The 15,842-nt window shown below is 44.1% G+C and overlaps 1 protein-coding gene across 2 annotated transcripts in view; it reads right to left on the bottom strand.

Moving 5' to 3' along the window:
• MAPKAP1 (MAPK associated protein 1) overlaps positions 1-14,332 on the bottom strand; it is a 120,164-nt gene extending 105,832 nt beyond the window's left edge. Inside the window, exons 1-3 of one of the 2 annotated variants that reach the window (XM_072123720.1) lie at positions 14,180-14,332; positions 4,562-4,880; positions 90-179 (exon numbers count right to left, since the gene is read on the bottom strand). In XM_072123720.1, the coding sequence (XP_071979821.1) occupies positions 90-179; positions 4,562-4,817 (346 nt within the window). In that variant the 5' untranslated portion in view covers positions 4,818-4,880; positions 14,180-14,332. Of the gene's footprint in view, positions 1-89; positions 180-4,561; positions 4,881-13,990; positions 14,086-14,179 lie in introns of those variants that run through there. The other variant, XM_072123721.1, reaches the window with a different exon arrangement.
• Between the last annotated feature and the right edge of the window lie 1,510 nt (positions 14,333-15,842).

Below are 15,842 nucleotides of genomic sequence, written 5' to 3'. Positions count from 1 at the left end.
CTAACGTAGGCTCTTTATCTCATTCACAGTTCTAACACTTGTGGACTTTAAAGACAAATTCGGAAAAGACAAAGACGAGAAGATGTTACCTGAATGGCTTGTGTTCCGATCTTTCCACTGTACATTCTTGCATTTGATCTGGTTCTGTCTCTCCTTCCGAAGACGCTCCAGTTTCTGAGCTACAAAAACAACACAAGAAAAGGCAAAAAAAATTACTTTGTCAATGAAACTTTCCCCGGAGAAGGGATCACAATTAATTTCACTTTCATGAATATTTCATAATGCATGTATAGAAGGATGGGGTAGAGGGGACGGTGGGGAGGGAGGGGTGCATTTCGGAAAGGCAAGAGGAGAAGGCATAAAAATTTTTAAAGCTGACACAAAGTTCAGAAAATACCAACAAAAACAGGAAAATGTTCTTGATTTATAATTGAAATTAGGGGACATAAAACATTAATACAGACCATAAAGATAGTATTAACATAGAAGGGAATCGTAAAATGTGAAAACTTGCGTGATTAATAGGACAGTTCGTTATATAAATCATTAATAACGGTCTTAAAGGAATTTTAATGTACAAATGAAGTCCCGCGAATGTTACAGAGTGCGCATAAAATTACCCGGATGAATTACGTGCCCCCGTTTCAAAAATTAAAGATAAATGAACTCAGGCTCAAACTATTAAAGTTTTAAATGTAAAATCCTTTATCTGGAAAATCAGGAAAAATTATAAAATGTCAGGGCTATATAAATTAGCAGCGTTTTTCTATGGTAGGACGGAACGGTTTATAGGTAATAAAGGAGGTGATTTGTATCCGCGGCAACATTTGTCAAATGTGTAGGGGAAGCAGGATACCAAGGAAGATATTTTTATTTTATATGTTTTCCTTAAAGATGCAGAATGAAATAAGGAGATGCTGCTCTGAATTAGAACATTAAGAGGTACTGCCCTAAAAACAAGCCCTGGATGGACGCCGCTTATCGCGACACAGGGCATAGGGGGTGAAGCAGGATAATTAATCATCCTCCATTAAATAGGGATAGATTTATAGGATACTATCAAATGGACAAAAGAGTCATCAATATTATTTTGTACAGTCATAAATTAAAAATTATTTACTAAGTAGAAACCAAATCCCGCTATTAATCTAAGAAGGACCTGTGGCCTCGCCCGAAATGTCTGTTTTAGTAAATATCTATAATCTCCATGATATAACAATCTATATTTTGTCACTCCTCCATTATCCTTCCTGGAATTCACAAGATGGCTTTACCATTTTCTTTGCCGAAATTGTATGGATCTACCGTATACACTCTGTCTGATCATCACTGACAGACCGTGATGAAATACACCACATCGACATGAGAAAAGTAGCGCTTATCAGCCATGGATAACATAAGGGCCATATTGTGTGATGGAATTCAATGCATCACTTTTTTTGTCAAATTTCACATATTAGGAATTCCAATTGAGATTTTAAGTTGCTTTACTTTTACACTCACCGGCCACTTTATTAGGTACACCATGCTAGTAACGGGTTGGACCCCCTTTTGCCTTCAGAACTACCTCAATTCTTCGTGGCATAGATTCAACAAGGTGCTGGAAGCTCCTCAGAGATTTTGGTCCATATTGACATGATGGCATCACACAGTTGCCGCAGATTTGTCGGCTGCACATCCATGATGCGAATCTCCCGTTCCACCACATCCCAAAGATGCTCTATTGGATTGAGATCTGGTGACTGTGGAGGACATTTGAGTACAGTGACCTCATTGTCATGTTCAAGAAACCAGTCTGAGATGATTCCAGCTTTATGACATGGCGCATTATCCTGGTACCAAGGGGCCCAAAGAGTGCCAAGAAGATATTCCCCACACCATGACACCACCACCACCAGCCTAAACCGTTGATACAAGGCAGGATGGATCCATGCTTTCATGTTGTTGACGCCAAATTCTGACCCTACCATCCGAATGTCGCAGCAGAAATCGGGACTCACCAGACCAGGCAACGTTTTTCCAATCTTCTACTGTCCAATTTCGATGAGCTTGTGCAAATTGTAGCCTCAGTTTCCTGTTCTTAGCTGAAAGGAGTGGCACCCGGTGTGGTCTTCTGCTGCTGTAGCCCATCTGCCTCAAAGTTGGACGTACTGTGCGTTCAGAGATGCTCTTCTGCCTACCTTGGTTGTAATGGGTGGCGATTTGAGTCACTGTTGCCTTTCTATCAGCTCGAACCAGTCTGCTCTCCTCTGACCTCTGGCATCAACAAGGCATTTCCGCCCACAGAACTGCCGCTCACTAGATGTTTTTTCTTTTTCGGACCATTCTCTGTAAACCCTAGAGATGGTTGTGCGTGAAAATCCCAGTAGATCAGCAGTTTCTGAAATACTCAGACCAGCCCTTGGGCACGGCGCACCATGAGCGTGCCCGTGCGTGCGCCGGATTCTAACGTGCTGGAGAGGCGGTGACGTCACCGATCTCCCCGGCACACGCGCGCCTGCGCAACTTAGCACGGGGAAACAGGCCGTGCTAAGTTGCGCAGGCACGCATGTGCCGGAGAGCTCGGTGACGTCACCGGCTCTCCAGCACTTTAGAATCCGGCGCACGCACGGGCACGCTCATGGTGCGCCGTGCCCAAGTGCGGTGCGCCGAGTTATAAGTTAATATAACTTATAAAACGGCGATAGGGGCTTTGTTCCCCTAACAAAAATATGCTCTGGCACCAGCTCACCCTGAGCTGGTGCCAAGTATATGTGTCTAAACCTACCACTTTTAAGTGGTAGGTTTCCTTTAATAGAATGTTCTTATGTAAATAACTTTCCGATAAATTCTTAAAGGGGTTGTCCCACGAATCAAGTGATGAGACCCCACAGATAAGATGGTACCTCAGTCGGCCCCTCATTGTTCCCAAAGAGTAATAGAGCAGATGGCCCGCATGACCGTTCTGCTCCATTCATCTCTTTGGAGCTGATGAAGATTGCCGAGCGCGGTGCTGGGGGCATGGGCTGTCAATATACTAGGAGCAGGAGGCAGGCTATATACTTTGGGCATGGGCTAGACAGCTATATACTAAGGGGCATGGGCTGGCAATGCATTTCCCAACCTAGGCTTATACTCGAGTCAATAGGCTTTCCCAGTTTTTTGTGGTAAAATTAGGTACCTTGGCTTATACTCGAGTATATACGGTATATAAAATTTGCTACATCCCTTCTCGTACTAACTCGTACAGTGAAAGACTTAAAAACAATGGGTTTGTTTTTTTTCAACCTAAAAATATGGATGCCCATAACTGCTCCATTTTTGACAAAAAAGGCACAATTGAGGACATTCATTTAGAGCAGAAATACTGTATGTGCAATTACAGACATGCAACATTTTAGGGACAAGAAAAAGCACCCAAAGCCGTTCAAATCTAAAAATGGCTCAACTGCTCTTTTATATTGTTAATTTCACCAAATTTGGACATTTTTCCAGCGTCTCAGTACCTAAAGCACATCTACCACCAGGATCAAGGATTGTAAAGCACACTTACATATTGGTGTGTGCCCCCTCTGGCAGAATCCACTTTTTTTTTTAAATAAAGGAAGGGGACACACCAACATATCAGTGTGCTTGGTTTACATTCCTTCATCCTGGTGGTAAATGTCCTCTAACATAGACTATTGAATACTGTCACTATGAAGTAGAATTTGTTTTAAAGAAAACAAGCCTTATATGTCTGTGCAGAAACAAAAAATGTAAAAAAAATGTAGACGTAAAAATGAAAAAGACTGTCCTTATAATGGGATAAAACAAAAGCAGAGACATGTCTGTCAATAGTTTAAAGGTTATGGTCACACGTACCGCTAGCACTGCGCTAGCCCAGGGTGTAATGAAATGCATGTGACCGGTAAGCAATCGTTGTGTTTCACTGGAAACGCTAATGAGATCGGGTCGAGGTACGTTCCCCCCTGCGTTAGAGTTGCTCTTGTACCCTGAGTGTTGCAGCGAAGTACCATTCACTTTAATGAAGTGAATCAGCCACACCAGTCACAACCCATAGGTGTGGTGCAGTCTCTGAAAGAAAGTAGCCAAATAATGGATAAAAGCCGCAATAAAAAAAATCCTGCAAACAACAAAATTGTCCCCTGAGGTCAACAACTAAAATCGGAGAACATAGTAAAACCTTTCTGTTGTGTTTGAGATCAAAGCCTAGTCCTTAACTATTGTGACTACAGGCTTTCTGATCTTCAATAAAATTCAACCATCAATGTATTTAGGAACCCTTTTAAATGCCTTGCTACGACTTTGTGACTCTCCAGTAAAATTATATAAGTCAGAATTCAACTTTTCACTAAAAAAAATTAAATAAATAACATTTACGATCTATTTGGACACTTTATGGACTTCATCAGACACAGGATATGGCTTGTGGTATAAAGAAATAAAATAAAATGTAAAATTGTGAGATAAATCAACCATCAGGTGGTGAGAAAAGTGTCTAAACTTAACTAATTTATTGACGATAAGTTAATATCGAGTATTTTTTATTGTGAGCATTCAGAGACTTTTCAGTTTTTACCTGTGTTTGATCTCCTTCTTATACCGAAATCCCAGCTGGATGTTATATCCACAGACTGAGAGTACACGTAGCCTTGAGTTTCTCCATTCCCTTGTGCCTGTGTTACAGGCTCTCCAGACACTGAAGATGGGTAAAGTTTTTCCAAGTCCACATCATGGTCAATAAGGACCATCTCACACATCCCCGTGTCATCACTAGTAACATGGGACTGGCGGATATGAGCCAAGATGATCAAGGGATTGTCCAGAAAGGCCATCGTCTCCTCTGATGGTGCATGGGCTCCTCACCAGCCTATCCAGTAATCCATTACAGATGATTCCTACAAAAGAGATACAACTGGAGGTTTATATCTGCAGGAAGGATACAGTAATCACCTGCTACATATTGTGTCAAAGTTACTTAGAGGGGTTCTCCACTTTCAGCAAATAATTAATTTTTCACTACACAGGCAACGTCATAAAATATATTTTGTTTCCTTCCTGTATGGTTTTCTAGATCTCTGCTTCCTGTCATTCAGAAGCTTCATTGTTTACTACCAGGCGATACACACCGATCCCTGGTCATGTGATGTTACACAGGTGCACAGCTACTTAAATGCCCAATAGTAATAAGAGCTGTGTGATATAACGAGCCATGCCCCTGTGTAACATCACATGACAGGGACCAGTTTTCATCCACAGGAAGTAAATAATGAAGCTTCCTATATAATGACAGCAAGCAGCTATCTCATTTGCATAATTTTAAAAGTTGATTTTAGAAGGAAGGAGGCCATGGATAACAAATATAAGAAGATTACTCATAGATTCAGGCACCGTGACTAGGGTAATGTCCCTGGTTTATCATGATGGATTTTGATGGTGGATATCCTTTAATGTATGTAATGTAAATGCTCATTTTCCATACATAAACCATGGATGTGATGGATTCCTTAATGTACAAGGGTTAAAACCCACATGGAATCTGCTAAGAATTACTATACAAATTATGGCGAGTTTTCCACCTAATCAGAGATATCTGCAAAAAAACCTCTGTAAACCAAATGTACACTTTAAAGTACAGCCAGTCCCCTACTTAAGAACACCCGACTTACAGACGACCCCTAGTTACAAACGGAGCTCTGTATGTTGGTAATTTACTGTATTTTAGCCTTAGGCTACAATGATCAGCTGTAACAGTTATCACCGGTGTCTGTAATGAAGCTTTATTGTTAATCCTGGTTCTTATGACAACCCAACATTTTTAAAATCCAATTATCACAAAGACCAAAAAAAATTTGACTGAAGCTACAATTACAAAGTACAGGCGGTCCCCTACTTAAGAACACTCGACTTACATACCACCCTTAGTTACAAACGGACCACTGGATATTGGTAATTTATTCTACTTTATCCCTAGGCTACAATGATCAGCTATAACAGTTATCACAGGTGTCTGTAATGAAGCTTTATTGTTAATCCTGATTCTTATGACAACCCAACATTTTTAAAATCCAATTGTCACAGAGACCAAAAAAGTTCTGTCTGGGATTACAATGACAAAATATACAGTTCCGACTTACATACAAATTCAACTTAAGAACAGACCTACAGACCCTATCTTGTATGTAACCCGGGGACTGCCTGTATATGGTTCCAACTTACATACAAACCTATCTTGTACGTAACCCGGGGACTGCCTGTACTGTTTTTCGAAACACAAAACCAAGCACTTGTCAGATGTAATAGTTGTGCCGGCCAGTTTTGGAGCCTCATTTTTACTCCCCCCCCCATCTTACTCATTCACGATCCAGTCCACGTTGTCTCTTCTTTCCCATGGCTCAAGTTAGAGCGAACGTATGATAGACACACAAATCCTAAATTAAAGTAGACAAACGCGCCCAGCTTGCATGCCGCCTTCTATCAATACGGCAAAATGCTAATTTCCTAATTAACAACCTAATTAGGTAATTATGGCGTTGCAGAAGGATGCCGCAATGAAATATGACAACATGGTCACCTCTTTATATGGCACCTGTGGGGCCTTTTCAGCTGTTACCCGCAAAGCCTGCGGTATCAATCCGAGAGCAGATGTCAAAAAGACCTTGGCATTTCTCAGCCTGGTGGATGACGGAGTGTTTGAGACAGCGATGACTTAACTCTTTCAGAGCAAAAGAAAGGTGAGCGCTCGATATGAATTCCTAACACCTTCCACAAAGCAGATGTTAGGAAGAGGAGATTTATCCGCCGCGTCGGGAACTCTGGACAGCGTTTTTTTCTTTGGAAACTTTTGGCAAACATTTAATATGAAGAATAAATATTTCCAAAATATTGCAACCATTATTATTAATTCACTAAAATTATATCACGTATTGTTACTCCGATGTGTGTTTAACCCCATGTTGGAAATTGCTGATGTATCATTTATACCACCCAGAACAATGAAATAAACCACTTTGTACCCTTCCCCAAAGTGGGAAGTAAATCATCCAATGCCAATGCTACCATTTTGAGTAGTATTATGGGATACAATAATCAGTTTGGTAGCGTAAGGGGCTAGAAATATGCAGCTTCATATAAAGCCGCAATGATCACGGTCAACACGTTAAAAAACGGATCATGCGCAAGCAAAATTTCAATGCAAAGAACAGGACTCAGTTGATACAAGGAGTCCCTTCTCCCCCCCCCCCCTCCCCGAACTATGATTACAGTTCAGAGCTACGATTAATCAGGGAAGAAGGGGCTCCTTCCATCACATTTCATTATGATGTTCGGAATACAGACCACAATGGTTGGCATGTGAGATTGTGTGATGCCAAAGGCCAAAAAGGTCTTATGCCAAATGTGTTAAGAGTTTTAGACCTTCATTAGATTGTGTTATGATTTGTATTACAAATGGGTTGTGTGCCCATAATATCATCTCCAGCTTCTCCTCAAGTTGGTGGGCACTTCCAGGTTGTGACATCAGCTAAGGGCACAGAGGCCAGAGCAGCTTCTCTCACTTTCCAGATTGTACAACACAGATGTGGCCCTTACCGGACAGATAAAGTTAAGGTCACCTTTACATCCTCACATCCATAATTAACATTCATTAAAGTTACCAAGATTACCGTATTTTCCGGACTATAAGGCGCACATAAAAGCCTTGGATTTCATTGGAAATCCAAAGTGCGCCTTATAGTCCGGTGCGCCCTATGTATGGCGCAGGACAGCGGACCCTACTTACATAGGTCCCCGCTACCGGAGACAGCAGATCTCCAGCGGGAACTGCAGACCACGCGGCACGAACAACTTATGCCGCGTCGGTCTGCAGTTCCCGCTGGAGATCTGCTGTCTCCGGTAGCGGGGACCTATGTAAGTATGGTCCGCTGCCCTCCTCCACCTCCCCCTCCCCGCGTCGCGTCGGGTCTCGTCTTCGGGTCGCGTCGCGTCTCTTCTCGTCGGGTCTCCGCTCCGCCCCCGGACCTCCGCCACGCCCCCGGACCCTGCGCCTTATAGTCCGATGCGCCTTATATATGGAATTATTACATATATAAGGCGCATCGGACCGATGCGCCTTATATTCCGGTGCGCCTAATGGCCCTGAAAATACGGTATTAAACACATATACACCTTTGCACTGTTACAGAGATAGACCTATAATCTATTACAGCCTTAGCCTTAGGCCGTAGTACAGTGGGCATACATCGGCGCAGCTCACCCTTGCCCCTCTCCATTGGAATATACAGCGCACGGCGCCTTATTACGTATAAAGATAGGACATGTCCTATCTTTCTACAGGCTACGGAGCAGTACGGTGCCGCACATGCGCTGCACCGTACCGCTCCCGTACAGGGCCATGAGCCCATAGAAGTGTATGAGGGATGTATGAATGTAGCCTTATGCCTACTACACACACTACTTGCTGAGATGGATGAGTGAGCAGATGCCATCACTCCCATCTTTACAGGACAGTGCACAGAGGAGACAGAGCAAACACAGACATTCATAGTTTTTCCTTTATCAAACTGCTGTTCTGATCCTCCTAAGCACCTGCGGGGGGAAGGTGCACTGTGTGTGGGCAGGGGCATAATGACAGTGGTAGCCTCCATAGCGACTGCTATGGGCTCCGCACTTTCAGGGGGCCCCGACATCCGACCTGACACACTAAAGAATAGCAAATAAGCATTATATACATATTATGCTGCACAGTTGGAAACTCAGATGAGAAATGTCGAGAGAATAGAACTAGGAATTTCTCATTTCTACCTTCCTGCTGTCTACTTCCCCATGTGGTCTGCAATTACTGGGACAGATATGTGCCCTCACGCGCCCTGGGATAAGAAGACTGCCTAGTGAAGGTGGGCCCCATTCAGAAGTCTGGGGCCCAGCCTCTACTAGTTACGACCCTGCATGTGGGAACATAATGGGCACACTGTAGACAGGACAGACACGACAGAGTAGAGCTGCTTCTTGTTGTTGCATAAATGCCTGTACAAGCGTCAGACGCTTGTACAGGCAGTTATTCTTCTTCAAGAAAAAGTGTCATGTGTATAAAACCGCATTACATTTTTATTCTTTTTTTGAAGGAGCCACAAGCTGCAGTCTCTTGTAGTGCCTTCACTGCTGCAGTCATGGCCCTGAAACAAGGTAATGTAACCAAAGCTCGGTTACTCTGTGCATGCTCCGGTCATATGACGTTCTATAGGGGGAGGGACAGAGCTGGAGCATTTAAGAGCCTAGCCTGTTTACAATACTCTGTATTGTTCCCCCGTTACTCCCGAAGGAGCCCACAATCAGTCATCATGAAATCACTGATATATGATACCTAGATCTAAAAACAGTAGGGAACACATAATGTGCTTCCGGCTACCTGGTGTCCCAAGTAAAAAAGAAAATAAAAGCTGATAAAAGCTGAAAATAAGTAAAAAAAAATGATACCTTTAACCCTTTACCAAAATATCTGTCTGTCACATGTCGCTAAGCCCTCCCCACACGAGGTGGGTGTTTGCTTAAATTGCAACAAATGCCCCCTTCTAACACCCACAATCGGTGCTAGTTACCCTTTGATTACTGCCAGAAGCAGTTAAAATCTGCAGATGAGTGAGCACCGCCATCTTGATTGAGAACGTTGCTCCCTGTGGCGTCTTCGACGATCTGATAACGCCATGATATCCTGGGGTCTTTGTAAGACCCGACGCTGTGTAGTTTCACAAAATGTGTCAGTGCCACATTGTAATAGATGATGTGTAAAATCACACTGTAGTAGGACAATATATCTGGTTCCAATGGTCCCCAATTTCTCCATCATTGCAGTATTTGATGCTCTTACAAGTGCACTTCCGTAACCCCATTTTTGATTTTCGTTGATTTTTGATTCCCCACATAAAAAAAATCAACAATTTTTTTTTAATTTTTCCATGTAATGCGCTGCGTGAGGGCTTGTTATCTGTCATCTTAATTTTCCATGCCGTGTACTAGGAAGCAGGAAAAAAATTCCAAATGCAGCAAAATTGGTAAAAAAAAATGCATTTGCGCCATTCTCTTGTGGGTTTGGTTTTTACAGCTTACACTGCGCGCCCCAAATGACATGTCTCCTTTATTCTTTGGGTCCGTACGATGACGAGGATATTAAATCTACATTTGTTTTAGTACATTTAAAAAAAACAAAACCTCCATTTCGCCATCTTCTGGCGCTAATAACTTTTTCATACTTCAGTGTACAAAGCTATGTGACATGTCATTTTTTGTGAGATGACGTTTTAATTGCCACCATTTTGAGGACTGTGCAGCCTTTTGATCACTTTAAATATGTTGCAAAATAGCAAAAAAGTGGTATTTAGGACATTTGGGCGCTATTTTTCGTTACGGGGTTAAACACCGGGAATAACTGTTATTATATTTTGATAGACGCGACATTTTGGAGTGCGGCTATACCTAACATGATTAATATTTTGACTGTTTATTTACTTATATATCACTTATAGGCCAGGGGGGAGGGGGGGGGGGAGTTAGGTTACTTTTATGGGTTTTTTAAACTATTTCTCAGACCCCCTTAGGGTACTTTAACCCTATGGTGTCTGATTAATCCTACCATGTATGGAGATTTTACTTATTTATCACAATGCGCCACTGGCACTGTAACAAATGGGCCGAAAGTAAGGCGGTGAGGCGTTACCGTGGGAGTTTGCTGCAATAAGCAGCCGGAAATAACTTTTATTTTGATAGATCAGACATTTTGTGATGCGGCTATACCTAACATGGGTATGATTTTTACAGTTTATTTACTTTTATATGACTTCTAGGCAAAGGGTGGGGGTTATTTTTAGTTAGTTTTTTTACTATTTTTAAGACCCCCTAGGGCAGTGGTGGCAAACCTATGGCACGGGTGCCAGAGGTGGCACTCGGAGCAATTTCTGTGGGCACTCAGACCATCACCCCAGGGCAAAGTTCTCCAAACAGGACAATATCCACTAAATCTTCCTGCAGTTCCAGGCAACTTTAAGAGATGCTGCTCTTAGCACTATTTTACACTTCATTGGCTGTTTGAAACTGCGGGAAAAGTGAGGTGTGGACAGAACTGCAATATCTTTGGAAGTCCTCCTGCTGGACCCACCATTCTTACTCTGCAGAGAGACCCTAGAGAGAAGTTACAACGAGAGTCTGAATTTGCCCTCCTTCTTTCAACTGTATTGGTGTCCTCAGGGGGTTGATATGATTGAAAGATGTGGATGAACAGATAACAATAAGTTACTGCCTAAAATGCCACGTTGGCACTTCCCGGGAAAATACCTTATATACTCGAGTATAAGCCTAGTTTTTCAGCACAAAAAATGTGCTGAAAAACCCAAACTCGGCTTATACTCGAGTCAAAAAAATAAATATATCTAAACTCACCTTTCCGGTGACCCCTGTATATCTTCTGTGCGATCTGTCCAGCAGCGGCGGCAGGCTATATACACTGGGGCAGGGTCTGGCAGGCTATATACACTGGGGCAGGGTCTGGCAGGCTATATACTGGGGTGGCTGTGACCAATGCATTTCCCACCCTCGGCTTATACTCGAGTCAATAGGTTTTCCCAGTATTTTGTGGTAAAATTAGGGGCCTCGGCTTATACTCGGGTCGGCTTATACTCGGGTATATACGGTATGTGGATTTTGGTTGTAGTTTGGGCACTTGGTCACCAATGGGTTCGCCATCACTGCCCTGGGGTACTTTAACCTTAGGATGTCTGATTGAACCTGCCATATATGGAGATTTTACTTATTTATTGCAATGTGCCACTGGCACCTGAGTGAAGTTGGCCCCCCCCCACCTTGTTCGAATCAAACAAAATTGGTGTCAAACGTTTGTGCAGCAAAAAATTTCGTTTGTGCCGCTATTGTTTTTAAGATGCCGAACAATTCTGCTATGTTTGTGCTGCTTTTGTTTTGAATAAATGAACAAAAAATTAAAGGTCAAAAGTTCAAGCAGCCCCCCCACATTAACTGAATAAAACAACACTGGTGTCAAATGTTAGTGTTACGTTTGTGCTGGTTTGTGCAGCAATGATTTTCATTTGTGCCGCTATCATTTTTAAGGTATGTTCAGGTGTTTACATAGGTTAAAGGTGTTTAGGATGAACTGTTAAAAAACAAACTTAGTGACAGTTCCTTGGTTTGATCACCAGGGGGAGCTAGCAAACACTTTGTACTTTGGAAGAAATGAACTCTGATGACCTCTGGAAAAAAAGTATGAATATCTTCAAAACGATAGCGGCACAAACGAAAATTTTAGCTGCACAAACCAGCACAAACGTAGCACTAACGTTTGACACCAGTTTTGTTTGATTTGGTTAATGTGGGGGGGCTGCTTGAACTTTTGACCTTTAATTTTTTGTTCATATATTCAAAGCAGAAGCAGTACAAACAAAAATTTGAGCAGCACAAACCAGCACAAACGTAGCAGAATTGTTCGGCACCAGTTTGGTTTGGGCAATGTGGGGGGGCTGGTTGACCTCTGATGACCTCTGGAAACATTCATTAATATCTTAAAAACGATAGCGGCAGAAACGAAAATTTTTGCTGCACAAACGTAGCACAAACGTTTGACACCAATTTTATTTGATTTGAACAAGGTGGGGGGGCCAACTTCACTCAGGTGCCACTGGCACTGTAACAAATGGGCAGAAAACTTACAGCCCATGCGCTGCCAGCTTTGTAGCACCAATCACAGGTGTTACCAGTGGATGTTTGCTGTAACATGCAGCAAACACCAACCTTGTATGGAGAGGGTTCAGCCCATGAGCCCTATCCATACACCTGTAGCCGACATGTGAAACAGTTATACTTCACATGTTGGTAAGGGTTTAAAGAATGACACTATGCGCATTATCATGATCATAGCATTATGTTATTACATTCTACTATGATAATAATATAATAATAATCTTTATTTATATAGCGCCATCAAATTCTGTACCGCTCTACAAATGATTGCGAATGAGAATAGCAGAGGGAGAGCCAGTGACATCACTGGCTCTCTCAGCACTGTGTGAACGTGTCAATCGGCCGGGAGGAGTACATAAACTATTCACTGGCGGCACCTCAGGCCGGCGCCACACGTGGCGCTTTGCAAGGCCCGCCCCGGTGGGCGCGACTTTGTCTGCGTTTGCAAGCGCAGACAAAGCGCTACGTGTGGCGCCGGCCTCAGGCTCATTTGCTTAGGTCAGCGATAGCAAACCTTTTAGCCACCGAGTGCCCAAACTACAACCAAAACCCATGTATTTTTTCGCAAAGTGCCAATGGCACAATTTAAGCAGTAACTCATTACTCCCTGCGCTGTCACACGTTTAAATTGTAGAAAGAAGGAGAAGAAGTTTGCATAATCATATCAGCTTCCTTCCAGGGTCTTGGACTGCCTGGGACTGCAGGAGGCCATGAGTGCTGTCTGGCGAACTCTGCGCTGGTGTCCATTGAGAGGGCTCTGAGTGCCACCTCTGGCACCCGTGCCATGGGTTCACCACCACTGGCTTAGGTTCTAGAAACCCAAACACTATATACATGCCGCAGAACCCCGGCTGCCACAGGCGCCCGCTGCCGCACAGCCCCGGCCACTACAGGAGCCCGCTGCCGCACAGCCACCTACTACAGGTGCCCGCTGCCGCACAGCCACCTACTACAGGCGCCTGTTACAGGAGCCCGCTGCCACAGAACCACCTGCTACAGGCGCCCGCTGCCACACAGCCCCGGCCACTACAGGAGCCCGCTGCCGCACAGCCACCTACTACAGGAGCCCGTTACAGGAGCCCGGTGCCACAGAACCACCTGCTACAGGCGTCCAATGCCGCAGAAACCCCATAATACAGGAGTCTGCAGCCGTAGAACCCCATAATACAGGTGTCAATTGCCGCCAAGATGCCCAATCTCATTTAGTTATGTCTGATCCTGGCAGAGCAGTATGTGAGGTACAGGTCACACAGCTGCTCTCACATACAGGACAAATCACGTTCTCTTGTATAATAATATCGCCCTCATGGCTGTCACGTCCTCAGTTTGTTTATATCCCAGCTGTGCTATGATGAGTTGCCCCGGTAGGAAGGGGGAGGCGGCTCACAAGGGGTTAACCCAGCACGTAGCACACCCCTCCCCCAGGGATGTGTAATAATGGCGGCGCCGCCCTCACCTGAGCCGCTGCTTCCAGGTTCCGGTAAATTGTCTACGGGCTCCACAGTCTGTTATTAGTAAAACATCAGCGGGGCACATTTGATGACGTCGGTGTCATGTGGCCGGGCATAGTGATGACGTAGCGGAGTCATGTGACTGAGCGGAAGACGAGTGTGAGGAGGAGCAGCGGATGAGGGAGCTAGGACTCTCTAACCAAGGAAATGTATAGCTAAAAGCGTTTAACCAATCACAGCCTAGCTTTTATTTTACCAAAGCTGCTAAAGTTAAAAGAGCCGTCCTGTGATTGGTTGTTATGGACATCAAAGATTAATTTAGTGGATATGAGCATCAAAACCGGGGATAAGCAGCGGCAAAGCAAAGTTATACATCGCAGAGATTGAATTCTACGGCAATAAATAACATGCAAAAGCTTCTAAACTGTAAATTCATAACACTCCGAGTGCTGGGGACCCACCAAATAAGTTAGATGAAAGTTTATTAGAAGGTTATGAGACTGGGGGTCCTGCTGGAGGGGTGAATTGCATGTCTAGTCTATTTAATACTATGAAAGCAAAGGAAAATTGTGAGCACGGTGCTCTGGTATTTCGTCCACTCCTCAAAGATCCCAGTTGGGAATGCAGGAGATATGCGAGCGCCGTGCCCAGCAATTTCCGACCATCCCATAGTATTGAAAAGACACGTTCCACCTGGCACTCCATAATAAGTTAAAACTTGACCCTTTCTCGTGATCGTGTAGGTCCCAGCAGTCTGACCCTTACAATGAGGCTGTAATCTCTCAGGCTGCTGTCACACATTGCGTTATGTTTGCATCTAAGGGCGCTGTCACACGGGGTCACACATTGCGTTATGTTTGCATCTAAGGGCGCTGTCACACGGGGTCACACATTGCGTTATATTTGCATCTAAGGGCGCTGTCACACGGGGTCACACATTGCGTTATATTTGCATCTAAGGGCGCTGTCACACGGGGTCACACATTGCGTTATATTTGCATCTAAGGGCGCTGTCACACGGGGTCACACATTGCGTTATATTTGCATCTAAGGGCGCTGTCACACGGGGTCACACATTGCGTTATATTTGCATCTAAGGGCGCTGTCACCCGGGGTCACACATTGCGTTATGTTTGCATCTAAGGGCGCTGTCGCACGGGGTCACACATTGCGTTATATTTGCATCTAAGGGCGCTGTCACACGGGACCTTTTGGCTACGTTTTGCATTAAAGTAATGCAACACACCGGCGGCTCATTCCCGATCGCAGGCTTTTCCATAGAAACGCCTATGCGATCAGGCCGTGGCCCGCCGCAGTGGGTGCGGTTTGGTCTGCGTTTGCAAACGCAGGCAAAATGTCCTGTGTGACCGCGCCCTCACGAATGTGTTAACAAACGCGTGTGTTAAATGCAAACATGTGACCGCAGCCTAAGGGTGAAGACACACGTGGCGTTTTTAGGCCGTTTTTGGGCCATTTTTAGTCGCATGCGTTTTTGACAGGTTTGACCAATTATCTTAATTCAAGCTGGTCAAAAACGCATGCGTTTGTTACGATCTGAAAATGCACTAACTAAAAACGGCCCAAAAACAGCCTAAAAACGCCACGTGTGTCTTCACCCTCAGGGCGCGTTCACACGTTGCGTTTTGGTTGCGTTTTCATTGCGTTTGG

This window comes from Engystomops pustulosus, chromosome 9 (assembly GCF_040894005.1).
Source record: "Engystomops pustulosus chromosome 9, aEngPut4.maternal, whole genome shotgun sequence".
Classification (NCBI taxonomy): domain Eukaryota; kingdom Metazoa; phylum Chordata; class Amphibia; order Anura; family Leptodactylidae; genus Engystomops; species Engystomops pustulosus.
The sequence above is the reverse complement of the archived record's forward strand: the minus strand, read 5'-3'. Positions and strand labels throughout refer to the sequence as shown.